Source organism: Osmerus eperlanus, chromosome 15 (genome assembly GCF_963692335.1).
Source record: "Osmerus eperlanus chromosome 15, fOsmEpe2.1, whole genome shotgun sequence".
Lineage (NCBI taxonomy): Eukaryota > Metazoa > Chordata > Actinopteri > Osmeriformes > Osmeridae > Osmerus > Osmerus eperlanus.
Window position 1 is genome coordinate 5,018,769 of NC_085032.1, and position 27,945 is coordinate 5,046,713.

The window sequence follows — 27,945 nt, forward strand, 5'->3', positions numbered from 1 at the left end:
AGACACTCGGGTAGAGTAAGTTTAATGTAAATTGAAGTCACCAACACAGAAAAAAACTAAAAAACAAAGTGCACTGGGGAAGTATATATATATATATATATCTTCATATATTTTATTTAAACCCACTAAAAAGTTGTCAATACAACTTTTGAATGAAAGGCACAGTAAAATCAGACAATGCTGATATAATACTCAAATGAAAAAATTACAGTACAAAAGCGGACAGTTATTTACGCACATACAAATCTCTCCAACTAGTGAACCAGATGGGGAGTGGTGTACTTTGAGACTAGGGAATATAACAGAACACAACAGAAATACCTGATACAACAAAGGAGATTCAAAAAAATAAAATAATAATAACTGCCAGTAATACCCAATAACAAATCTTTATTGCTTTTCCCAACAAATAGGGTCTATTTTCAACTCCCCATGACTTTGCAAAATAGGCAACATCTGTATTTGCTTCCTTTCTCCTAAATCTTTATTGGGTAAGACGGTTTGTATCGATCTGAAATGATTATCTGTCTATGTTCCTTGAATGGGTTTAGTGCATAGCACTCCATTGTATACCTTCTGGTCTACAGCACAGCGATGGGTGAAATTGGCTAAACAAATATACGGCCATGTGGTAAAAGTTTGAGTTAGATTGCTCGCAATCCATTACCGAATGAGCGTATATTGTGATTATGCTTTAATTTATTGGTTCGCCAAGTGTAAAATCATTTGCTGCAGATTAAAAAACATAGCACACTTAAAGCTTGATTGCCCAAAGTGATGCTGAGCTGTGAGGACATCTTATTTTTTATTTAACTAAATATTCCAGATCTGTTCAAATGAAAATGCAAGGGCCGGATATCCCGTGCCAGAGAAAGGAAGGGGGGGAAAATAACCCATATTCATTCAGGATACACACATTCCCTTTTTAAACAGTTGTTAGCAGTAACTGGAAACCCCTATGGGAGAATGAGACAATGTGAGTCATTTATCAATTACAGACAATTAAGAGACTCTGGCACTGCGGAACACTGCAATGGCAATGCACAACCCAGGCCAGGTCTCAGACAAAGACTTCCTTTCAGTGTTTCCTCCACTCCAATCCACTGATGACTGGAAAATGCAATTTCTTCAATCTTATTCAGAGTAATAGTCTATTTGTCCATCCAATTATCTAATCCTCTTCAATTGTTTTACCTTATCATACAATGAATCAATTAGTGACAATCCGTGTTAGCGCAGGATAGCACACAGGCAAAGATGCTCCTTGAAAGTATTGAGACATGGCCCAGATTCATCTTGGCAAAACCTGGAATTAGTTTCCCCAAAATATTCACCGAATTAGAAAATACAATCAAAATAAATTGACAACCTGACAAAACATAGGATCAGTTCGATTTGGTTTACATTTTTTGCCAAAGCCAATCTGGATTAAGGAATATTTTGGGAAAGAAGCCTTGGGTTTTTGCTTAATACTTCCAAGGCTGGCCAGTATTTGAGGGCCCTACTGTACTGACATTCCTATTGATTTCCATTGCAGATTGTGTTCACACTGGGGCTCCTTTGGGCATCTCTAGTGTCGCATAACTGGAGGGATGAGTGTCTGCTTTTCAGCACAGGGAGAAGGAGGGGAAGGGGGATGGGAAGGTAGGGCAAAATAGGGTAAGGTTCCTTAGAGTAACATATAGCCTCTTTGGTATATGCGCATCTGCATTGTTGGACCACCACAGTCCAATCATCGTTCCTTTTCTGTTATCCTATGTACAACTCTCGCTTGCTCTGTCTCTGGTACTACACTTGTTATCCCTGTCTCTCTCTGTCTCCATCTTTCTTTCTCTAACCTCGTGTATAAAAACACTGATTGCCAGACTCCAGGGGAACTGGAAAATCGAGTGATTGATTAGAGTACCAGGAAGTAGGACTTTTATCGCAGTCAAGGGTTTTTCTCGTTACGGCGTGACACTGTTACCGTCTCTCTCTTTCTCTCCCCATTTCCCTCCTCCCTGCTGCGACCAGACGTTTACAGCTGGCCGACTGCAGCAGATTTCAGCTACCTTCCCTTGCAGCGCCCCCTCAGAAAACACCACTGCCGGATGCGAATGTGAGCCTTCGACGATCTGACCCCTCCAACAAAAAGCACAAGAAATATGGGACAAAAAAAAGAAACAATCATTTACAAGGTGTAAAGATTCCAATGTCTAAAACAAATGTGAATTCCAGAAAGAGACAGACTGGGCCGGCAGACTGATGACTGGTTGAGCAAGCAGAGGCATGAGGCAGTGAAACTGTCTGAGCTGACGTTTTGGACACCCACTGATACGTTAGCCTAGCCTCGCCTAGTGTCAAAGCTCTGTGAGGAGCTCCTCTGTAACTCTACGTACCCCCTCACTCCAAGGGCTACAAACCTGCCTCTGGAGCAGGGATAGTCCTCTTAGTCCTCTTATTCACGTGCAGCCATGAAATCAAAGTCTAGAGCATGTAAACCAGAGGTGAAACAACGAAAACTGTTCTCCTGGTGCAGTTCTCAAACATTGCGGCCGTGCAAATGGGTAGGAATTCCTCCTGATAGGACAGTGGGGGGAGGCAGGGTTCAAATCTCAGTCAAGGGGTCAGTGGATTGAAACTCCAGGCTAACGCTAACTCCGTTCATTACCTAGCGGTAGCCGACAAGCTAGCGGCTAGCTGGGTGAGGTACTCGCGCAGTTCCTTGGCCGCCTGGAAACGTCCATAGCGCTTTTTGGGGTTGGTGCACTCGTCCAACAGGGCCTCCAGCTGGCCATCTTTGGCTACGTGGGCAGGGGGGTCGTGGAGGAGGCCGCCGGTCGTGCCTCTCCAGGTAGCGTAGCGCGACAGAAGGTTCTGGCACACGGCGTAGTAGTTGTGGTCGACGGTGACGCGCGAGCACAGCGACTCCTTGGAGAAGGACAGGCATGCCTCCTTGTCGCAGTCCTCGAAGCGGCTCTCGTACCACACGTCATAGCTCTCCGGCTTGTCTGTTGAGGTAGAGGGAGGCAATAGACAATGGTTAGAACACAGCGAAGAAGAAATGACATTGTCCTGGTTAAAATCCATTCCTGAAAATACACTCCATATTTCAGATGTCATTGACGATCAAACAAACAATACATGATATGTCACCGTGAATGGCCTATGATACATTTCAATGGTATTTGGTGGGATAATACGAAAAGTGGCCAATTACATCTGGCTGTGTGCGTTTCCTCTCAGAAATGGGAGGTATAGAGGAGTAGAGGAGTAAAAAAAGAGAACAGAGAAAAATAAACTCAATAGATCAAGATGTGACAACTGTTCTAGCTCCTTGGTCTCACAGCCAATTACAGGAAATTCCTCTGGATTCGAAGAGCCGATCACGTAACACAATCTACCATTTCATGGAAGAAAGCAATTTAAACTTAGTTGAAGTTAAAGTGTAGTCACGTTGGGCACCTATTTAAAAAACAAACATTTTAACAGACACTCTCGCATGTTGGTTATAGGAAAACTCTTTTGGCAGAAGGGTTACAATTTTAAAAGGTGGGGTATTTTACAAGCAGGAAACAAGTTGAGTGTCATGGTAGGGCTCCACCTACCTTAGGGCGTCATTTTGTCAGTGTACGCAAATGTTTTTTTTAGGTGGCAAAGAAAATGTTAACTCACTACTGCGTATGACTTTGCCTGTCTGAGCGACAGTATCAGCATGTGTGTGTGGCCTAGGGAGGGTCGGTTAGAGGTGGCAAAAAAAAGTCGGAATGAGGAAAAAGCTGTTGGTGTTGCATTCAAAAAACAGATCGATAGAAACAATTGTGCGCCTGTAGTTGCCTCTGTGTGTGTGTGTGAGTGAGTGTATGAGGGGGGGGCCCTGAGGAAGCAAACACATAATCAGTGTATCAGCATTCCTCCGGCCCAGTCAGAACAACTCGATCTAACTTTCACAGCTGCTCCGTCAGCTCTGGGAGCCCCTCCTCCCTCCACTGGTCTCCAAGGTGAACAAGGCCCATCCTGCTCAATCAGTGTTTGAGATGAAGACAGATCTTTCCTCTGCACCCCCCACACATGCGCGCACACACACACAATGCTGCGCACACACACACACACACGCGCGCTGCACACCTAATTCTGCTCACACAGGCGCGCACACAGGCGCGCACGCACACGCGCGCCGCAGGGAAGGCAATTAAGGTTTCAGTCGTCGTCCATGCATCACATATCAACACTGACTGACAGGTGGCATCAGGAGAGTGCCCCATTTTCACAGCACAGTGACTGGCAAAGAAATGTGTGCGTGTCTGTCTAACGTCTACTGAGAAATATACTTATATATGTGTGTAGGGTAGGGGTCATTATCAAGGACAATGATGAGCATCGCAAGGAAGTGCTTTGAGTTGGAGAACAGACAGAAGCCGTGTATATATGCATCTGCTCCCATCACACTTCTCCCTAGTTTGTTTCCCTGACCTCTGAAAGAAAGAAAAAAACTAAGCCTGAACATTTCCAAAGCAAACCTTGTCATTTCCAATTCAAATATGTGCTGTAAATACTGGATGAGAAAGTCTGGATAGTCTCTGTTGAGAAACCAAGGACTGTCCGCATTCCCGCATTTCTATTGACCACCCAGAGTGGGACTACTGTGTGTGTGTGTTCCTACCCTCTGGCATATGGGATAGAGATATGCTTGATAACCATGCCATGAGCGTTCAAACACGACGCAAGTGTGTGCACGTGCTAGCATGTCTCTCCAAGAACAGACAGCGTTAAACCCTCGAGGAGCACCGAATTCATTTAAATGTCTGTATTAGTGGGCCGCTCTTAACTCCACTGTGTGCCCCACTATATTAATATGCAAGAATGGAAGCCGAGAGTGAGAGAGGGGCGAGAGAGAGAGAGGGGCGAGAGAGAGAGAGGGTGAGAGAGGGGCGAGAGAGGGGCGAGAGAGGGGCGAGAGAGAGAGAGGGGCGAGAGAGAGAGAGGGGCGAGAGAGAGGGGCAAGAGAGGGGCGAGAGAGAGAGAGAGAGAGAGAAGCCAGACAACGCAATCCCACATGTTTGATTTGCAAGTCAAATAAACCTCGGTTTAGACTGATGAGATTCACACTTGGGCCCTCCCGAACTTGGTTTCCGTCGCATTTTTCTGATTGTTGTTCAATGAAATCTGCTACACACATGATTAGCGCTTGTCCGCTCCCCGCTGCCTAGCGTCTGCCACGACGGTGCTGTGACCTCGTATATTTTACGAGGCTCATCTGCCCCCCTCTTCCTGCCTTACGCTGGCGCGGAGTCTCAACTTCCTGGCTTAAACTCTCAATGGCTGCCGCCGTTAAGCAGCTTGAGAAGGGCAACCGCCAATTTAGCGTCGCACAAAGAGAGTCCCTTTTGCCACCTTCCAGGCAGATGCTAAGCTATAGCTAGCGTAGCACACCGGGGCTTTCCGGCTATTGTGTGAAAATGGCCGATCGACCCACAAACGCGCATACACACAATGGAAATTGAATTCTGTGGGGAGAGTTGTGGGTTATGGAAACGTGTTCAGGAACACACAACCAAGGAAAACAAATAAGCTCAGACGCAAAAACCTGCCGAGCATCAATCTGCTGTTTGCGGGCGACAGACATTGTACTTTGGCCAGCACTTTATCTTTTTGTGTGTTTGTCACAATATTTCCCCCCTATCTGTCTCTGTCTCAGACACACGCAGAGAAGCTCATATCTGTCACAGCACAGTGGCACCTCTCCCCCACCGACACATATGGTTTATAATTTTAATAGGATTTCAACGGGGAGGGGGGACACATCTGTGGCCTTTCCCCTGCCACGGCAGAGCATTCAAAGAAGAGGGAGGCTAGGGTTGGGGAGAGCAGAACCTGGCAACCCGACACCTGTGTTTTAAAGATATGTTGTCCTCCCTTTATATAGAGCTAGCTCGGCTATCTTTGGATTATCAGTTATGTTTTGAAGTGGGGTGGGGGGGACTGGGGCAAAGTTACTGTAGCTATCTGGAGAAGGATCTGGGCTTTGCCTTGGCGTTGACATGCATCTTTGTCATACAAAAAAACAAAAGGTGATACAAAACTGTTTCCTTAGGACATATGAGGCCTGGGATTTCCAGCTTGCATAAAACCTAAACCACACACAATGTTAGGTGGCACGCAAAAAGTGAAGAAAAAATACAATGGCGACTGCAATAAGGGAGTCAGCTGGCTGAGCGGTTAGGGAATCGGGCTATTAATCAGAAGGTTGCTGGTTCGATTCCCAGCCGTGTAAAATGACGTGTCCTTGGGCAAGGCACTTCAGCCTACTTGCCTCGGGGGGAATGTCCCTGTACTTACTGTAAATCGCGTGTCTGCTAAATGGAAATGAACATGCTGATCTCTGTGTGAGATGTTCACTGTTTAAAGGAAGTGGTCGGCTAATGTAGCGTGGCCTGGCTGCGACTCAGCAGAAAAGTCCCTGCCGCTGGTCTGGCAATGGGTGAGAAACCCGTCAGGGGAGACAGAAGGTTGGGGTAATGACAAGGATGGAAAAAGAGCACAGCAAAACAACTGGGTACATGCACACACAAAGCGGTTGTCATAGAGACAGGACCGAGGACACAAAACAGGCAGGCAAGTAAGCAAGTGTGCGCACCCCCTCACACACACACACACACACACAAAACCACCTTATCACACCCGCCGCACCAACATTCCCGATTCCCAACACTCACCAACCGATACCGCAGTGTGCGTGTGAACAAAAACTCACTCTGTTTGATCAGCCTCTTGTCGGCCACCAGAACGTTCTCGGCGTCCACCACAATGACCTTGCCATCCCGGGGCCCCACCGCAAAGTTGTCAAAGCTGACGTCCAGCAGGTAGAGGGCGAACTCAAAGTCGTTGTTGGTCAGCTGCTCGGCGATGTCCATCAGCTGGCGTGCCAGGTCCACCCTCTTCTCCCAGGGGGCATTGTAGAAGCTCCACAGCTCCTCACCGACGTAGTTGACCGCCACCACGCGCCCGCACGCTCCCAGGTACTTGGCGAAAGGCCAGCCCTCGTCAGACGGAAAACTCTGGAAGGGGAACAAAGAGGAGTTTTTTCTGCTTGAAACTTGAGAAGAAAGGTGTGTTTGTGTATGTGTGTGTGTGGGGCAGAGCCTCCCTAAAGGGAAAGTTGCAGGCTGTGGGGAGATTAGAAGAGATGAGCAGAGCAAAGGAGAGTGGGAGACACTGTTTTGACTGTCGGATATCGTTTGTTTACATGTACATTTAGTCATTTATGTATAGGCGGCACTGGTTGAAAGAATAGGGAGATAGTAAGGTATGATAGGGAAAAAAAAGAAAGTCTAGAGCTGGAAATTGCTGGAATAAAAATAAACCTGGCTTTTCCCTTTTGCAACGCAACATACTTGTGAGAGTTGTGGCTAGCTATTGCTATAACGGATTGTGTTTCATAAAGAGTAAGCCATATCAGCACAATGTCAACAACCCAATAAGCCATTCTCACAGATGTATACTGGATTATAAGTGTTTGGAGTGGTATGAGTCGATTAGTTCTAAAATGAATTAGCATGGTAAGGTAATGTGTAGTCATGGTAGTCACTGGTAGGTAAATTAACTGCAGCAGAGTTGTTGCTGGTTTCAACCAACGGATTTCCATGCAATAAAAGTTCACGAGGGAAGACCTCAGGAAGCTGTACTACAACGTACTGTAGCAAGCAGAGCTGTTTTGCTATTGCTAATCTATCTTTGTTACACATCCCTGAAGGTATTTCAATTTCAACCATAGGTTGTAATGGTGTGACAGGCAAGCACATAGGCTATGACTGAGCGAGCGAGCACACGCTCTCTCTCTCACACACACACACACACACACACACACACACACACACACACACACACACACACACACACACACACACACACACACACACACACACACACACACACACACACACACACACACACACACACACACACACACACACACGACACACACACACACACACACACACACACACACACACACACGACACAAATGAGGCAAGTGTGAGGCAGCTGTAGTTGGTGAACTGTCCAGGCCTCTAAGGAACGAGCTATATCTCATTACTGCTCTGCCTCTCCCTCTCTTGCGCTCTCGCTCTCTCACTGCTCCTCCACCCCACAGTCTCTTCCTGTCTCACCAATTCTATCTTCAGACATCCCTCTGCAACTCTCCCTCCTTCCTTCAGCCTCTCTTCCCCTTTCTCCCACGCTCAGCCTGTTTCTTGGCCAAACAACTTCAAGCGAGAAAGAGGGTGAAGAAAAAGAAAAAAAACTGATGTTGAAATGAAGAAAAAGAGAACTCCCCTTTTACCCCAGACTTTTGCTGTAAACTAGGCAGTCTATTACAGTCATCTCTATGCCACATCTTCCCTTAATGGATGTTCATGTTCCAACATACATAACTGCGACAGCCTCCAGCCTCCCTCTACCTCCGTATCCCTCTCTCTCAGCCTTAAAAGTTAACAGGACTAAAGTAAAAGAGTCCCTCGCCTTCCTGAAACCGGATAACCCCCGCTGATAAGCGACAAAGACACACCTAGCCATGCAGGTGAAGTGTGAACAACAGCGAACGTTGCTTCTCGCCTTACCGCTGTGGAAATCTGATACCCCCTGGCGCTCGTCCTTTTCAATTTGCGTGGATAACATGTTCAAATATATATGGCTTACGCTGTTGAAATTTTCATATGATACAAATTATTTAAAAACATTACACTTCAAGTGAACCCCCTCCAGTGTCTCCAAGCAGAATGTCTGCAGCGTACGGAATAAAAAGATGGTTGAGCATGCCATGTTGGATTGTGGGTATCAGGTAATGGACGGAGAGAGCGCTTAACGTGTAATTGCTCAGCAAAACGGACGATTAGCGTATCTGGCGTTTCTCTGGTTCTCCTATACTCCTTTGTTGGAGGTTAAGTAGTTTTGCTTGCGAAACTCTAATCATTTAACCCGTTCCTAAACTCGGATGCATGCATGGCCTACGCCAACCATAACTGGTGCTGAAGAGTGACTCAGCAAAACAAGTTAGGCTATAGAGTTCTATTACACTGTGGAATGGGATGAAACAAGCCGAATAAAAAAAGAACATGCCTTTGAAAGTTCAGAATCAACTATGCAAACCCATAACATAAAACTGACAAGCTAACCTTTCTATTCAGTTTCCCCCTGTCAAATAGACTAGAATTTCCTGTCTTTTTCCCACACCGCCTGTCATTAAATCTCCATTTAAATCCAATTGTAAAAAACAGGGTGACCTCCCCGTCGGAGATAGGAAGCTAAACGGAACTGAATGAACAGCAGAGGACACAGGCAGGCTGAGTGTAGGCTAGCGATGTCAAGGCTGACTCCCTGAGGTGACTCAATCAATGAGGGGCCAGACAGAGTCTGCTTGCCTAAGTAGCACTCTTTAACTTCCAGAAACTACTCTCCCTACTTCTCAGTCCCTCGACTGTTTGTCCGGCCACCGCACTTTGGTGTGTCCCAAATATATGTAACCTCCCTCCTATTTCTGAGTTGAACTGTCTGGGTACTTTCCAAGTCCGATCTTGATCTTTGCGCGCGTGATCCCAAACTTTGCTTGGCGCGTCTTAAATGTCAGTGACCCAAGGCCGTAATCATAATATATATCCCCCCAATATTCAAATCTGGTCAAAATGTCCCCCCCCCAATATATTGATATAAAAATATAAATGTGCTACGCTAGGACAGGCAACCACTCTTCTCCACACTCCCGATGCAGTCATTTTTAACCCGTGACTCAACAGGAGAAAAGAGATGAAAAATGTGCTGTTGTGTTGTGAATTCGACAGGACACGAATCCTCTTAGGAGTATTTGGACCCAGCCCTAGGTTTTTGTTAAGCAGGATTACAGACTTTACAGGCTAAATATTTGAAATGGCTTCATACTTCCCTCGGTTCATTTAGGACGATTAATTTTAAACTCGAGATTATGTCGGACATCCCTATTAAGGACTGGTGCCTCAGACCTTATCTCTTATTACTGTCTGCAAATCTAAACAGGTTTTGGTGTGCTGACAAAGGTTTGCTTGCCAACCCAATGGCTCAACCTGCTTTGTCAAATACCCCACTCCCTGAAGAAATCGAAGGGGAGAGAAAGAGAGATACCGTAGACTTACCCCTTACACACAAACAGTGTGTTAGCAGGCCTCTTACATAATAACGTTGTCTAGCTGTCTGATTTAGGGTGCCTTTTTTCTCCTGTCATGTCTTCATCTTGGCTTTGGACTGCTTTGGCAACACTGTATAAAAAATGTCACGCCAAGAAAGCTGATGAGTAGCGAGAGAAGTGTACAAGATAATGAGCATTTGTATGCATGTGAGAGAGAAAGAGATCCATTCCCTTCCAGTCTCTCTCCGTCCACTCCAGCAAACACAAGGGGGGGGGGGGGGGGGGGAGAGAGGAGGGGAGAGAGAGTGCGGTTGAGAGAGGAGGGGAGAGAGAGAGAGTGTGGTTGAGAGAAGACGGGAGTGAGGTTGAGAGATGAGGAGAGGGTAAGAGACACCCTAAGGCTACTTTCTGACACTTTCATCATGAGGATGCCTCTGCCGTCACGTCCAACCGCCTGGCCCTATGTCTGTGCCTGTTACGTGGTCCTCAAAAACAGTTGTCAATCCCACTACCATTAACCTGGAGTGGAGTCAGGTGGCTGAGCGGTTAGAGAATCGGGCTAGTAATGAGAAGGTCGCTGGTTCGATTCCCGGCCGTGTCAAATGACGTTGTGTCCTTGGGCAAGGCACTTCACCCTACTTGCCTCGGGGGAATGTCCCTGTACTTACTGTAAGTCGCTCTGGATAAGAGTGTCTGCTAAATGACTAAATGTAAATGTAACCTGATCAAAACATTACAATATGCTCTTTTTGAACATGGCATAATTATTAAGTGGTGGATGTATTGTCGTATTCGCTGAAGTTGAATTTCTCTTTACTTGGGCACAAGTCTTTTCACAAGCCTTTCAAAACTGTCAAATTCCCTCAAGTCCCTCAACATATTTGAGAAAAAGAGACTTTACCTCCTTGACAACTACAATATTGTCAAGCAGATAATACTTATTTCAAATTTGGAAGTTCTTTTGAAAGGAAAATGTAGGCCTCCTGGCAAAACTGAGCTGTTACGAGCTATTGAACAGGATTTTGGGCACCAAACCACTTGAAAAGAACAACACATACAGTGGGGGTAGATAAATGCCCGGTGCGACCGACCAATCATTTTTCCCTTCGCTCTACTAAGCGGTAACTCTGGTGAAGTCATTAACGTCCGCAATGAGGCGTTGACAAGGTGAAATAAATTGGAAAGCCTTATATTACATCCATTGCACTTTGTCACGGAATAGACCTCGAAGAGAGACTGTGTGGCGACGGAGAGCTTCACAGCTTCACACGGTTTGCTCAGTTCTTGAAATCCTCTTCAGATACACATCAGTGTGTTCAAAGTACGTGTGTGTGTGTGTGTGTGTGTATACGCGTGTTTGAGCGTGTCTACAAGTGCGCATATTAGTCTCAGACAACAAGGGTAGTGATACCTATTCCCAATCTCCTTCAACCTCTGGGCTGTGGGGCATTCAGAAATGCTGGGGGAGCACAATTGGCAATGACACGTCCCAGAGACTATCACTGCTTTTATGGGTCTGGGAGAATTCCCTGCTCTTGTCACTTGATAAAGAGTGTTTCTCCCCTGCTTAGGAAATGTATAATGTATCAAACCCCACTGTCAGAGCCATCTGTTAAAATTGTTCACGCATTATGATTTCATGGCACAGAATTGAAATGACACAACCGAGTCATCTATCTATATCTAGAGAGGAAACATCAAATAAATGACTATCGCAAGTGATGGGGTTGTAATGACCACCTATTGCGGTAAATTAAAAGTCTAATCAATCAATCATACTCTTGATGTAAACAATGAAGACACACACACACACACCCGTGCACACACACACTTGTGCACGTGCACACACTAACACTTTTGCAAGGACACACACAAACAAACACACACTTGTGCAAGCCAGGACGCACACACTTACACACAACGCCCAGTCCCTCCAGAGGGAGGATTTGAGTGGTCTGAAATGAAACAGGGCCACAGACAAATGGGCAGCCTCCAGAGGAGGGGATGAAACGAGTGGAGCGAGAGGCACAGGAACACACACCTGCGTCCTGACATCTGTCGACAAAGGAATGCCCTTCTGCAGAACACACTCAGAGGAGAGTCTGTGTAGGCCTTTAAAGTGTCTCTGACTATATGCATCTGTGTGTATCCCTGTCGTGTGTGTGTTTATACGAGCACGTGTAGGACTAGTGTGTACATAATGTGAGTGTTTTCGTGTGGGGAAGATGAATACTTGAAATTGTAGCCATCCAAGGGCGGGGAAATCCATTTGTGAGGCCAATCAACACAATCAGGAACCACGACACAGCTTGGAAAGCAAGCCTTGAAAGAGACTGGTGGTTTCAGCGTCACACACACGTTGATGCACGTGTACATGTACATTAAAATGTTGAAAGAAGACCAAGGCCCCACATCCCGCAACCACAGCCACTTCCCTCTCATTACACACAATGGGAATTAGCAGCTAGCCGCCAGAACGTTTCATGTGCGCGGCTAGCATTTCCCCGTTAAAAGGTGCCGGCTGGGCGTGACTAAATTCCAGGCATTTTCCAGCCCTCATCAAAATACTTGGGCTCGACAACAGACGCGTCCAGGCAGGCATGCAGGCAGACAGGTAGGCCGTTCAACAGGAAGCAGCTTCTAAGATGGGAATGCAAAAAGCCGTGATGTGCGCACCCACACAAATACAAACACATCACCGTGCAGCCCAACAAACACTTCATCCGCTAACCTTTACCCATGCTACGTAGTCTGACGAACCTGCTCAGTTAACCACAAGGCTTGAATCGTCAGAAAGTGGGAGAGAGAAAGAGAGAGAGATTGGGAGACAGGCAGAGAGACAGGCAGAGATAGACAGAACGTGGAAGAGGGCGAGTACCCCCTGCTCGGCCTCTAAACGCCTGGCCTTTTCTCTCCTGCCTGTTTGTTGACCTTGTGTCTGGAGGGTTCATGACAAAGCCCGTCTGGCATTTTGCAGCCTATTTAAGTTTAAAGGCCCCAGCCAGCCCCCAGCAAGAACTGCAGCCCCCACAGGGGAGAACAGCTAACTCCACTTTTCTGGAAGATATCACCTCCCCTGTCTCCCTCTCCGTCTCTTTTTTCTTTTACCCTTGTGCCAACCCCCCACCATACCCCCCCAGCGAGACATGACGGAGGGAGTCTCTGTTCTAGACGTGTGACTCAGGAAGTGGCTAGTCTGAGTGCCGTGTTAGGAGAGTCAGAGAGAGAGAGAGGGAGAAGCAGAGAGAGAGAGAGGGAGAAGCAGAGAGAGAGAGAGGGAGAAGCAGAGAGAGAGAGAGAGAGAGAGAGAGAGAGAGAGAGAGAGAGAGAGAGAGAGAGAGAGAGAGAGAGAGAGAGAGAGAGAGAGAGAGAGAGAGAGAGAGAGAGAGAGAGAGAGAGGTAAATGCACGCATTCGGTGCCCTGGTATTTCCGTGCCCTTGCATTCACGGGCTTCCGAGTCCAGGTGCTTGCGGACACCCAAAGGTATCCGTTTGTTTGTGTGCGACGGAGAGGGAGGGAGGGATGAGGCGAGACATGAATTGAAAAGACGGACAAAGCATGTGGACGGTTGACAGAAAGTGATGGTGGGAGAATAAGCACGAGAAAGGGAGAGAAAGAAACACCACGAGAGAGAGATTCAGCTTCCACACAGTTCCCCTATTGACAGAAATGGGTTACAGAGGAGGAGAGCAGAAAGCAGATGCAGCGCGGTCTCAGAGGAGAGAATGAGAGCAGGATGAGAAATGAGAGATGCGGGATGCTGGAGCTCCTTCCCGAGTTGCACTGGCAGCTACTCGAGACCCTGGGCCAGGTGCCTTTTTAAGCCGTGGTGCACCGGGGCCACCTCATAAATCCCTGTTGATAGTAGACGGAAGCGGGATTAATTCATCCAAGAGGGTCTTTGGGTCGCAGTTGACTCTCTGCGTAGGTGGCATTGCTGGCCGCCGGGGTAGAGGAGTTTGGCCCTGAGACCTGAGAGGTTGTGGGTTTGAGTCCCGGAACCTCTTGATAGGCAGGGGGGGGGGGGGGGGTAAGCTAGCCTACACTTTGGCATAGGTGCAAGTCGCTAAAAATACGTTTCCCATCAGCCTTTGCACACTGGAACAGCAAAAATGTGACACCTTATGCCTGTTCCTTCCCCCTATTTTCTCTTCCGCAAACTAGGTAGAGGACATTGTAAGGCAGACGAGATTTACAGCAGGTCAACGCATGTGATGTGGCTTTGGTCCTCATTGTAGGCTCAGCTAGCCGATCCAGGGGACTACAAAGAGAGGGCTTTATAGTGCTCGGGAAACAGACGCTAACTGAAATACATTATTGGGTCCTCTTGGGATTGAAGTGCTGTTGAGAGGCTTTCTGGGATAGTTGGACACAATGGCGTAAAGGAAGGATGCAAGGGGTGAGGAAGAGAGAAAGAGGGAGGGAAATGGAGGAGGTCGGGGTGGGGGGGCTACTGAAACAGCAGAAAGAGCCACGGGCATTTACCTAACCAAACACAGCTGCCTGGTGTTCTGGCTTTTGGGTGTGTGTGTGCGTGTGTCCATGGTGTGTGTGTGCAGAGAGGATTAGGGTGGCGCGAGCAGTCTGGCTCATTCAAAATGGGAAGAAAACACACCACAAGGGCTCTGGCTGGTGCTACCAGCACACACACCCACCCACACACTCTCTCTTCTCCCACGTCCCCGTCCCCCCCTTCTGTTTCCACTAGGGCCTCTAACCAACCAGGGGAGGGCCGGCCAAAAAAGGAAAAAAAAGAAAAGGGGAGACGGGCACCAGATAACACCCTGTCTTATCCTAACAGGATTCAGTCTGAGCACAAAGGCCTCAAAGAATAATGAAAGGGGGTTTGGGAGCACTTGAGGCCGGTTAAGCGGCCGTACACAAGCCCTCTCTCTCGTGGGCCAAGCATGTCTGAAATCCCCCAGGCCACGAGAAACAAAAGATTTTAATCAGAGACCAGCAACTTAAATCAGTGTTTACCAATGGAGCTAGGCCACCGATTAGGCCCAGCCTGCTGCAGGCAGATGGGCGGGTAGGAGAGAGAGAGAGGGGGCGGGGGGGGACGTTGGCCTGGGTTTGGAGAGCGAGCGGTCATTTACATTTACATTTAGTCATTTAGCAGACGCTCTTATCCAGAGCGACTTACAGTAAATACAGGGACATTCCCCCGATGCAAGCAGGGTGAAGTGCCTTGCCCAAGGACACAACGTCAGTTGGCATGACCGGGAATCGAACTGGCAACCTTCGGATTACTAGCCCGATTCCCTCAGTGTCCCTCAGTGACACCGCTCAGCCACCTCGCTGAGCGGTGTCACTGAGAAAAGAAAACCAATCAACGGGCAATCTCCCATTTAGAGATGTGACCTAGAAATCTTGGCGTCTGAGATTTCCATCGATTTGCTATGGGACTGCTTTTTGTAAACGGGTGAAACATTATATTAAATTAAGCAGACGCTCATTAAGTCAGCAAGCTTTTAAGAACGCAAACAAGCGAGCCAGTGTGTTTGTTCAAATCTCGACAAGTGTTTATTTTCTAGTTCGCGTGAGAACAACACCAATGTTCAGGAGGGGGGGGGGGGGGGGGAGAGAAGAAATCTACGGAGGATAAGCCGGGGGTCGTGTCGAGGAGGCGATGCAAACAGCTTTCCCGGTTCCGTTTTTCTTTCCTCTTTTATTTCTCTCTTTCTCCTCTGCATCTTGATATCATTCATCTCATGTACAACAACAAGTTCCTGAAGTAGGAAAGTCAGCAAGGAAACGCTTCTGCGTAACACTATCTCGGGTGTCAGGTGAACCCCTTGCGGTTAGGGGGTTCGACCGGGGGAGGGGTGTGGTGAGGGAGGAGGGGCCGTGAGGGGGGCGTTTTGTCTCCAGAGTGCAGATTTTCCCTCGTCTGGAAGAGGATGAGTGCACCCTTGACTTGAGTCGACCCCACGGGCCTGTCACGTCCTATTCTTGGCTTGGCTGAGCACACGAAGAGAGAGGAGGCGCGGGTGGTGGGTGCAGTGGTAGTCACATGCTGCTGGCTAACTAGCCCCCAAAACCCGACGGTACGGAAGCAGAAGGGGATAAATCGGGCTAATTTAAGTCTGGGGCCTGACATGACCAGAGGCAGGATAGTCTATTAAACATGACCATCATCTGATGCATGAGTGACTCGGCAAGCCGGGGGATAACCAACAGACGAAAATGTAATTTCCAAGAAAGTTTCCCTTCAAATGGCGAGTAGGAGGGGAAAAGGGGATGCTTGATGAAACAGCTGTTGTGAGCCAATGAGGAGGAAAGGAGCCCAACAGATGGGGAACGTTATCGAATGTGACAGGGAGCGTTCTCGACACTGGTCTGTATCAATAATTTAAAACCACAAATAATGCGGCTCGTGTGGGAAGAGAAACTTCTGCGCAAACGGACACAACAGAACACAAGAGACACTGTCTTTCTGTACAGGTCAGCATTTGAAAACAACCCCGGCAGACAAGACATAAATGGACGTGTAGGCCCTCCCGATGCCTCACAAGGTTTTCCTTGTTCGGCTGCTTTCGTTTTGTCGTTCCAAAAAACGTTTGCTCCCAAAAGCTAAACAGTATTCTATGTGGGTGGGGGTGGTGGTGGTGAGGGGTAGGGAATAGAAGAGAGGGGGGAAGTGAGCTTCCATTCCACGGGTGAAGAGAAAACGCATCGTGGGCCAAGCCCAAAACAACACTGCGGACTGTTTCCACTGACAAAGAGAGTCTGGTTTCTTAGACAGACGAAGCAGGCCGATTTACTGCCTGCGGCTTCAAAGACAAAACAGAAGCTGTTTTCTGGTGCTGCTCACAGTGAGCAGTGTACAGGACTATTAGCCACATTGTTCCACTATGAGGCAAATGGAGGGAGAGAGGGGGAGGGAATGGCAGGAGAGAGAGAGATACAGAAAGAGAGAGAGAGAGATGAATCTAGGATGACACTGGGAAGTCTATTTCGAAGAAGGGACATCAGTGGAGTGTGCTTAAAGTGAGACAAATGGAAAAGAGAAAACATGCACCGTAGACCGCACATACCGTAGACCACTGGAACGGACAAAAAGGCCTACTTTCAACATAATAACTAAGACAAATGACTACATCCAGCAGAAGTAACGTGTTATCAGATTCAGCAGTCTAACACTATTTTTTACAACGCCATGAGCGTCAAGCTCGTCTTTGGTCTTCCTGCTGCTTGGAGCAAAATGGAAAGCCTCGCCCTTGCCTCTACTGTGGCTGGAAGACAGGTGGAAGCGTACAGTAGCACTGTTCATCTTGTGAGCAATCTCCAAAGACATCATTAATTCTGTATGGTCTAGTGCAGTTAGTTGCTAACCTTCTCTCACATCCGGTCTCCAGGTCTCTTTGCAAATTTTCTCCTGATCATTTTATTCATTTGATTCTGGCCAGGGGAATAGTGCAAGGCACTTAAATACCCTTTCGGTGCCTATAAAGCAGATCCTTGACACATTTACAGTAATTTCAGATTCCACTTTACCCACAATCCAATGCGGCTGTCTCTTCACCAGGTCCACTGTTCCTGGACCCAAATGTTCCTGCCTATAGTTCACAAGTTCAGGACCATTTCAATAATTCATGAGTCCCTGCAAACACACATTGTGGGTTCAGAAGGAGGGGGAAGGTGTGTGTATGTGCGCCTGTGTCGTTGTGTCATGCAGGTAGCAAGTGTGTCAGCAGAGCAAGGGAGATGATTCACCCGAACCTTTGAACACAGGCATAATGGCATTAGAACGCTGACAGAATTATCTGGTTTGTGGAGCGGACAAGAGAGGGGGAAGAGAAGAGAAGGACAGAGAGAGAAAGAGATACGAGAGTAATAGAGTGAAAGAAAGATGGATAGAAAGAGAGAATGAAAGAAAGAGGATGAGAAAGACCACACAAGGCTAATCAGATTGTATAGATTGGGTGGACTAAAGGTCTGATCTTGCCTTTTGTCCTCCCAAATGCCGGAGGTGTTGGGGGCTTTGTGAGGGATTGGAGGTCAGTGCAGATATTGAATGTCTGCATAGGCCCACCCCTTTGTTGAGCTGACCTCTCACGAGACATGGTCAATGCCAAATGAAATTGCAATTGATTGTCTGCTGGTAAATCCGACCCGGGAAAAGGAGGTGGAAAGTTGGGATATTATATAAATGACCTCCATCTTAGTTGACACAAAAGAGGAAGGAATGACAAGTGATGACATATTGACTCAAGGTCACTGGAAAACACGAAACAACATAAACATGGATTTATGTGTCAATTGATTCACTACTAAGTACAGTTTGTCTGTTGTGACCCTTCCAGTCTTTACATCTCAAAGTACTCCACTTCTCTTGCCTAAAATTATTCAAGGATGTCATGGGCAGGAGACAGTTATGAAAAAAACCAAAACACTACAGACTATTCACAGACAGTCCTAAATTATTCACCACTGCCCTAAATACACTGTCACATACGCAACACGGACAAATTCCTCAACTTTGGTGAAAGGCCACTACACTCAAAACCAGTTTTCTACCCGTATGGGTGTTTTCCGATTAAGATGGTACAGGCACTCGGGTAGGGCTTTTAAGATGGATGAGGGCCTTCTATCTGTAGCAGAGGGAGGAACAGACGGCTTCCCACCCTGTAATTTACTGAGGGCTCGGCCAGCCTACTCCCAGGCCTGATCCACTGACAACTCCCATTCTTCTGGAAGCCGTACCGAGGGCACAGGCTTCCACCAAATCATAAACCCTCACCAGCCTGCCTTCGATGCCTGAGGCAGAAGTTCAAGGTGCAGATAAGTCCATTCCGAGCAGTTGTTTCCAATCTCTAGCTAAATGGTGGCTGACGAATAAACAGTTTTTAGCTTCCGTGAGTGTCTGCTGAAAACTCTTATTCAGGGATATTGTGTCAGAGAAGACCAGAAATAAGCTAACCGTAGAAAGTATCAAAAGTGGAGAGATGATATGGTTAGAAACCTTGCATGCTGATTATAAGCTTCCCCCCCCAAAAAAGGGAGTTCAATTGTAGTCTCCTGAAAACCTCCAAACCACATCCTATCCACATCCTATCAGTTTGTTGTATCAAAAAACCCACTGAGAGAGAGGGTAGCTGTGAGTGTATCTACCTGTAGAACCAGCGGCTCCGGGTTGAAAGCCAGGGTCATGAGCAGCTGCATCCTCTCTGTGTCCTTGAGGTTCTTCAGCAAGAAGCTGCCCGAGTCTTTGGTCTCAGCGTAGCGCCTCACCACCCGGTCCAGCAGCCTCTGGGAGGGGCAGTGCACCAGGTCCGACCATCCCTCCACTACATCCGGAGTTAGGAGTCTCACGTCGCCGTTGAGCCGGGCAAACTCTGTCTTGTACATGGCCTGTATGAGGTCGCATCGCGGCCGGCCCGTGGCCCGTTTGCAGATCTTCTGGTCGATGTCAGCCAGCTCCTGGTTGGAGCCCAGGCGTTTGAGCACCACGCGGCGCGTTCCCTCGCGCGGCTCGCCGTACTGGGCAAAGTAAACGTTCTTGACGTTGAAGACGTCCAGGAATCGGAGGCGGCCCCAGGTCTCGAAGGACACCTGGCCGTTCATGAACTTGCGGCACCAGCTGGTGCCGAAGCACGCCGGGCACTTGTTGAGATTGATGAAGCGCCGGTCGGTGAGCTCGTTCTTCTGGAAGGAGGCAAACAGGCTGTGGGTGTTCATGAGCAGGACCACAAACAGCCCCACCACCAACAGGAGCTTCAGACAGCGGTAGAGGCGGCCCAGCTTGAGAGGCAGGAAACGCAGCATGTTTAGGGGAAAGGGTGGGGGGAGGGGAAGGTAATTTAGGGTGAGGGGGGTAGTAGTGTTGAGAGCAGTTGGTTGGGGAGGGGGGGGGCTACAGCCTCACTTCTTTTCCATCATGATGAACTGGGGGGGAGGGGGAAGGGGTGGCGTCTTAGAGGAGCGACTGGCAGGGCCTAGGTTGGCACAGGGGCCCTGTGCCAGGTTCTGGCAAAGGCCTGTGAGTCATGTTCCCCCCTTGGTCTGTCTCTGGAACCCTCGACAAGCAGGCTCCAAATCTGCTGAGAAAAAGGGAGAGAACATTACACCGGGATACAAGGAAAAATATACATTTCACAAGAGTTGAGACATGGAATATGGCCCTTTTGCTTCCCGAATAACCTTTGAGAAATACTCATTTTTCCATTGTTGGACCCAACTTAACTTCCAGTGGCTGCATACATCTCACATAAAACAAAGAGGTACTTTCTGTGGCACATTAAATTATTTCAAAAAGTATAATTGCTCGGATCGTTTGAGCGAATACATTACTTTGTGAGGAGGAACGATGCTATAAAAATTTGTTACCAGCTCCCTCTTTCTTTAGGAAATAACTTCTTACAGCCCTCCTGCTAAATATATATATATATATAAATAAAAGGATGAAAAAGTGAGACGTAAAGTGACAGAAATGTAACTACAGAGCTGATGACGACTTCCTTTCTTTGTTACCAATAAATTTGGCTGATGATCCACTGAAAGTTCTGTCCATTGGCTATCTCTGGCCCTGTCTGTCCAGTACGGTGTTCATTTTAGGACATCCTCAGATCTCAGACTGAAGTGTCAGACTCAAACGAAAAGGCATCAGGTCTTGGACCAAAAGTCGTCAGACTCAGGCGAAACGGCATCAGAGTAGCCTAAAACCTCTGTCATCTTCAGACAAAACAGCATTGTGTCTCGGAAAAAACGGCCTCGGACCAAAAGTCGTCAGTCTCAGACGAAACGGCATCAGCTGAAACGGCTTCAAACCAAATGGCCTCAGACAAAACTGTCAGAAAAAAAGTTGTCAGAGATATATAAGGGAGTTGTTGACTAGCTTTCCGAATTAGGTAAAGTAGATAGCAGTTTTTACAGTGAATACCGCTGTGGTGTTGTTTCTGTTAAATGGTACAGCAAGCAAACTTATTTGAGATATAATACAAAATAGTTGTTTTCTGCAAGCTAGTTGACTTGTGTAAAGTAAACCCATGTTTAGTCCTCCGGTTGGCATGGATACTACTACAAACAAACTGTGTTAGAAAGTGAAGTAATGCAATTTACATTTTTATGAACATTTAAAATGAATGCCTCCACTTGTCGCTAACCTAACTTCGCTAGCTAGTCAAACATAACAAACTAGCAGAAGGTCTGTGATAGTACACATATTTTTCATTTGAATCGTTTCCTTCATGGTATACGTTAATGGCGATTGCTTTACAGCCACAGAGTAAGCCTAGCAATTCTGAAATAGCTATTTTACATTGAAACTGTGCATAGCCCTAGGTAGGAATAAAATTTAACAGATTAATTATTTAAATTTACCCACAGAATTTATGGACTGAAGCATCTCGAGCTGTTATTGCAGCTGTACTCAGCCTGTTATTGTGCCATTGAGCCTCTCAAATTTTGGCTTCTGGACAATGCTGTCTGACAACTTTTTTTCTGACAAAGTTTTGTCTGAGGCTGACAGAGGTTTTTTCTGTGGCCGTTTGGTTTGAAGCCGTTTCAACTGATGCTGTTTCGCCTGAAACTGACGACTTTTGGTCTGAGACCTGATGCCTTTTCGTTTGAGTCTGACACTTGAGTCTGAGATCTGAGGATGCCCTAAAATGAACACCATAGTACGGTCCAGAAGTGTTTCGTTTGAATCATTCAATGGAAATGTGTTATAAAATATATATATATATATACTTTCCCACTGTAATGGTGCTAAAATTATGGATGCATAGCCCATCTCTGCATATTGGTTCCCTCTTCAATTGGAAGAACCCCAGCATTATACGGAGAATCATGCTGAGGAAGTTTAACCTTTGATCAGAGTTTCCTGGTTGGTTTTAATCTTGCTTTGAAGTTGTCTCTTTGAAAATGGCTGGTGTCACTAAAGGGTGGCAAAAAAGCTTTTTTTTTATTTGAGACAGACACAGAGGAAGAGATTCTCCAAAGGCATGGTGTGAATGCATCTGTTACTCTGGTTCACGTAGGGAGTCAGTCAGGCAGAGTCAGGGGAAATGAATGCAACACAGGGGAGTTAGAGAGGGTTTAGCAGAGCAATGCCAGGGCAACACAATTCCCTAACAAAGGCTTTCAACCACCTGGGTTGACTTTAGAGGCATGTTGCACCACCCTGATCTGCTAAGTAGCGCTGAGACTTTACACTTAGAAGTCTCTTTTGTGAGCCAGACAATGGCTTTGACCGTGCAAATTGGCAGTCCTCAATTAGCGCTAATTTCGACATGCCCATTATGGCTGACTGTTGAGGGCCCAGCTGAGGAGTAAAGCTAAACTCGAATCATCGCAAGTGTTGACTCTTGCCTTGCGCTCAAAGCGTCATGGCCGACATCTGAAGTGACATGGGGACCTCTTTGCAGAGCAGCGCTCTGTAAATGGTGGAGAACATGACTGAGAACAAGACGAGCAGATGTACACACACGTCAATGTTTCACACCTCACTCCTGATGCCAAGAAGAACACCACTGAAATCACTGCATATTAATGGGATGGGGGATGTGAAAGCTTCACCAAGCTCTGGGTTCTTCTCTGCAAATGCAGCAAACCGAAACTACTTTCGTAGGGTTACTGAAACCAAATTAACAATTGGAGAAGTGACACAAACGGAGCCTCTTTGCTTTCTGCATGGCCAGTAGATTTGCTTACATAACAAGTGGTACCTGCGGTATTTCTCATTTGCAACTTTCCCAATTTATATTTCATGGACCACATTACATCTCATTGCGCAAGCTAATTGGCAAAACTCAAGATTCAGGTGAAAGCACATGAAAACCTTGCCTAAAGCGAAAAGCTCATAAACCAATATTTTGATCATCCATTACACCCTCCCTGCCCCTCCAGAGTAAAATGAGAAAAGTAAAAAGTAAGCAGGACAGGCCAGACAAGTGCATTGCATTCACATTCAACAGGCAGTGGGGGAAAACAGGAAGAGTGCGTGGAGCCAGACTCAAAGGTGTGAGCAAGGGACAAAATGATGGCTCTGCGGTAAAAAAAAACGTATAGAAGATGCACATAGGACGTCTTTCTCACAACTATGGCAGGAGTGAACGGAGACGGATTTTGTTCATGGTCTCAGGAGAACACTTGAACATCCCTGGCACGATACGACCTCCATTCGATGAGCCGTTTAGCATCCGACACCGGCAGCACCACGTATCACAGGGTGACACTGGCCCCGATCAGGGGGCGAGGAGATGTGGGTCGAGCTGGGATCTCAGGCTGAGAGAGCAGAAGTGATCTTCTGCCTTGTCTGAGGAGATGCTACAAATCCACCCTGACCCTCTCTGGAACCGACCGCTGAGAGTCAGGGCAGGCTGGAACAAGCCCTGGAACTGCTCCGGCGTCCCAGCAGTAATGAGATGCATTGGCTGAGGCTCCTACAGATTAGCACCAGGCTTGGCTCTCGCTCTTTACCTGCCTGCTCTCAGGGGGACGTGTCAGGCATCAGTTACCTAAGGAGGACCACCTGTATGGCGGGCATGATCTTACTAATCACTGGGGCTTACATGGGGAAATTGCTCTACGGTTTTGGTGGAGAGCGGGAGGAAGAGGGGGATCAGATCCTTTGAATACCTCAAATGTAGAGCATGAAGCGCGTACGGTCGGTGTGCGCGACTCCTGCTGCTCCGTGACCTCTTTGACCTCGGGGCGGATTAGACCTGCTCAAGCTGTCGACGTGTGAATTCAACAGGCCGAGTCACGGTGAGCACCCACAGCGAGCTGCGGGGCCAAGCGACAAAGGAAAACTGAAGCAAAGCTTCTTTCTCGAGTTGCACTGCCATAACTTCAGCAAAAGAATAGAAGAAAAGAAAATAGAGAAAAAGTCCTGGTTCCTGTTGTTTCTGTTTGGAGTGTGCACACAATTACTTAGACAGGGTATCATGCAATAAACTAAGTGGGTGTCTCTGGTAAAGTAGCCTTCTAGCATTTCGGCATGGACAAGGTTCAGCGCTAGCCCTTGATTACATCCAGACGTAGCTCATTCCGATACAGATGTGCTGGGCCCTAATACAACTGCAGTGAAACTAAAACAAGTAATGTTTTTCCTTCGGGCCAACTTCATTCTGCCCACAGGAACGTGTGTTTGAAATTAGGCATCCCAAGGCCTCCGTGCATGTCAGTCCCCTTTAATGCAGGGAAGGGCGCAGGCAGGCATCCCAAACTGTGTGTGTGTGTGTGTGGGGGGGGGGTTATGAGCCCTCACATTAGTGTGCTCTACTCAGGGAAAGCCCTGTTTGGAGTGAGCGCCAAATTACCTCTCATCAGGAAGAGAGGCTGCCAAAAAGTGATGAATAAAAGTTTCTCCAAGGCACACTCGCACAGTCTGTAAAGTAGTCCGAAGACGAGGAGCCGTGATTCTAAGGGGGACAAGGGGGGGAGACAGGGGGGGGGGGGCTGTCTCCTCATGCATGGGAGCCGAGTGTCACATTCGGCGTGCTCAAAGTTTTGGCAGATGTTAAGAGCCGCAAATCGGCTCATTACTGAGACGTAAAAGACATGGGGCTGTGCGATGGGCCCCACGCTGCTTTGAAAACAAATTACAAAAGAGTGAGACGACAGAGCAGGTGCGAAATGACACCCTGAAGAAGAGAAAAAAACTTTAAAAAGTAACGTTTTTAACAAATGATGATGAAATGATGTGGATGGGGAAAGTGGGTGTAAAAAGATAACATTTGTATTTTTTTTCTTCAACAGCCCTCTGCACCACTCTGATCATTTAAGTCTGTTGGATCAGATAATACCCAAATCAGTTCTGGGCTACTCCCAAGCTCACTATCCCTATCAGCACCTGAGGCTAACCCTCATTATTATATAATAAGAGTCAAGCCAGAGGTGAACATGCTTAATTAATTTAATTGGTTGTGCACACAACCAATTAAATATGTGAAATAGGGAAATATAGTGTAATAGAAAATTACAACAAAAAGAGAGAAAGGGCAACAGACATACTGCCCAAGAGATAGTGAGACAAAGAACAAAAAATTGTGAGAGAAAAGGGGAGAGGGAACTAATGAGAGGTAGCATTGCGTCTATAAAATAAACACAAGGACAAGAAGGAAGAGAGAACAGGAATGGAGGGACGGAGGATGGAGAGATCCATCGATTCGCCGGAAGGTGCTGAAGCAAACTGTGTTGTCCACGTCTGAATGAGTAGCGTATTCACTGCTGCAGTCATTTTCTGACATCTCACAATGCACAGGGCCCCTCTCACGGTCTACCCTCCATTGCAGTGAGAGGTTAGAGCTGGAAAGAAGAACTACAGTTGCCAAGGTTATCGACTGGGGGAGTCAATAATGTTTGATCACAAAAACATTCATCCACAGCCAGGATGCCTCCGCAGGACGAAAGCGCAGACAATGATGGATGGACACAAACGACAGGAACACACACGCGACTAATGGAAAATTGAGTCCTCCAAATATGAACACCAATTAGCCGCAAACCCAAACGTTCTTCTATTTATCTCAGGCTAGAACGGAATGCTAACAGATTTAATGAGGATGTCAATGCAGCCGTATTTGTTCCAAACTGCGGCAAGTCACTTGAGAAGTCACTTTAAATGTGTGTGTGTGTGTGTTTGTGTGTGTGTGCGCGTCTGTGTGTTTTGGGAAGGTTACTTATACAATGTGATCGTTCATATTGGGTCCAACTTCAGACAATGACTACAATTGAGATAACAAATATTAGTAAATTAGATAGGAGTTCAGAGCTTATGTCTGCATCAAGACTACCACAAAAGACTGCCATACAATTGAATTGCAAATTTGTATGAAAACCCCCTCAGCCCAGACACAAGACAGCTTTGGTCTTGTAAATTAAGTGCATAGGAATATCTAAAAAAAAGAAAAATCCCACTTAATCAAGAACTATGTTCCATACCAAGTATACAATAAAATGTTAACCTGAAGTGAAATCCAAAAGTGAAATGTGAATGTCCAAACAGGAGGACTAACCTACACTCTTCCTATAGTTCCTTTTACAGGAACTTGGCTTTGTCCCATGCAGCAAGTTTTAACACTAGTTAATTCTAGAGTTGACTGAGCACATGAATGTATTTTCATAGTTCTGCAGACACTCAACCCTTTACAAGATGCTCCCCACTGTTGGTGTCCTGTAAAGCAGGTATTGTACGTTTGTGGTTCATTGAACTGTTAAGGCCAATATGAAAACACTTCTGAAAATACAATGCTGCGCTTCCAGCTACAAAGCAAAAATTGTAACCCATCTCTGTTTACTTTAAAGTCAACATTGCATGAACTCTCAAGTTGTTGTTACAGCAATTGCACACTGGCCTGAGGTATGCATACTAGTTGAACATTTTGTTTTTATAGTTGGTTTATGTTTGTCTGTTCTGATATCTGGTACTGTGTCATGACTGTCAACTGCCCAATGTTTGGTAATGATTATATCATCAATAACTTACAAATATATTCCAGTGACCTAGTGAACTTATGAGTATGTGATGTCAAAAATTAATATCCAACAAACATTAACCTATATAATGAATACATTCCTTTGACCACTCGAATGTGTGCTCAGTAGTATGTGTTTTGTAAACTTTGGTCTTCTGATTGATGGAAATTTGATCTGTCTGTAAGAGATTAATATTTTTGTGTGTGTGGTCCGTGTCAGTTTGTTAGTGAGTGCGTGTGCATGCCACGCACAAACACACACACTGAAAGATTAATGCAAAGATCATATTCATAATATGAGGTTAGCACTGTGGAATCCCATTACTTTGTTTCCAGGGTCTGAAAACTGTGACTAAATTTGAAACCAATACAAGATTGTTTTTGTACTGGTCTTTTCAAACAAGTTCAGTCCACATATTTCACCTTAGGCTAAAGTTGGCAACAATGGGTAAAAATATATCTTTCTACAAATATACCTGCAAAATATACCTATGCCAATGCAGTTGCCATCAAAAAGCTTCTTGAGTGTGAATGTGAATTAAGGTTGACTATTGCGAACCACAAAATGCCTTGCCGTGTTGAGTAGTTTACTAGTATAGTTGGGGCTTGTGCATAGTTGGTGTTCTCGCTGGTACAGGCAAGCTGCTTGGATGCCCATTTTCTCATATTGAGTTACATAGCCCTAGCCTACACACATTCACCAAGTAGCCAAGATACTATTAACAGAAAATAAAATGGCAAAGACAATAACCAAACAGATGGATCCCACATGCTTTGTTGCCAAATTGAAATAATCAATGTTAAAGTCAACGTAAGCTTCGAATACAAACACATAGTAAGAACTGTCAAACAAACCTGTGTGACTTTCTTCACTCCGTTTCCGTGCAATGCTTGGTGCTGACTTGTCTCATTCTTTAAAGTTGCGTCTACTTACGAGGCGAGGGATGGTTACTTTGTATCACAAGCGGCAAAATCAAAAGACAAAAGAAGCGTGTATCCCACAGCACGATTAATATCCCTTATCAAGAAAACTCAAACGAGCTCTCCGATTCAATTCCTAGCTCCTATTCAAACTAGCCAGTTAGCCTAGCTTGTGAAATAAACAGTTGTGATGTCGGCTCTTAACTCTTCATCTACCGGATATTTCCGATTGAATGCTGCGATTATTATCACAAATAAATATATCGATATTGTGCATTGGTATCCATGTACATCCGATAAGGTTCGGGCTCTCCTCGGTTAAAATAACGGAGCATTATTTTCTCTCGTCTATCTGTAGCTCACTCGTCTTCAACACCACAATGGATTTTCTATTCGGACTTTTTTCCAACATAGAGAGATTAGTGTTTGCGACATCGTCGTCGGTTTACGATAATGGTTGCTAG

The 27,945-nt window shown here is 46.4% G+C and overlaps 1 protein-coding gene across 2 annotated transcripts; it reads right to left on the bottom strand.

The window, feature by feature from the left end:
- On the bottom strand, positions 1-27,866 carry dipk2ab (divergent protein kinase domain 2Ab). 2 transcript variants are annotated; one of them, XM_062479444.1, is made up of 4 exons: positions 27,416-27,866; positions 19,254-20,179; positions 6,734-7,037; positions 1-2,990 (listed from the first exon to the last, which is right to left on the bottom strand). In XM_062479444.1, the coding sequence occupies exons 2-4, from the start codon at positions 19,905-19,907 to the stop codon at positions 2,647-2,649; spliced, it is 1,302 nt and encodes a 433-aa protein (XP_062335428.1). In that variant the 5' UTR covers positions 19,908-20,179; positions 27,416-27,866; the 3' UTR covers positions 1-2,646. The 2 variants fall into 2 exon arrangements, with proteins under 2 accessions (XP_062335428.1, XP_062335429.1); XM_062479445.1 differs by having other exon boundaries at positions 19,254-20,182.
- Positions 27,867-27,945: the final 79 nt, after the last annotated feature.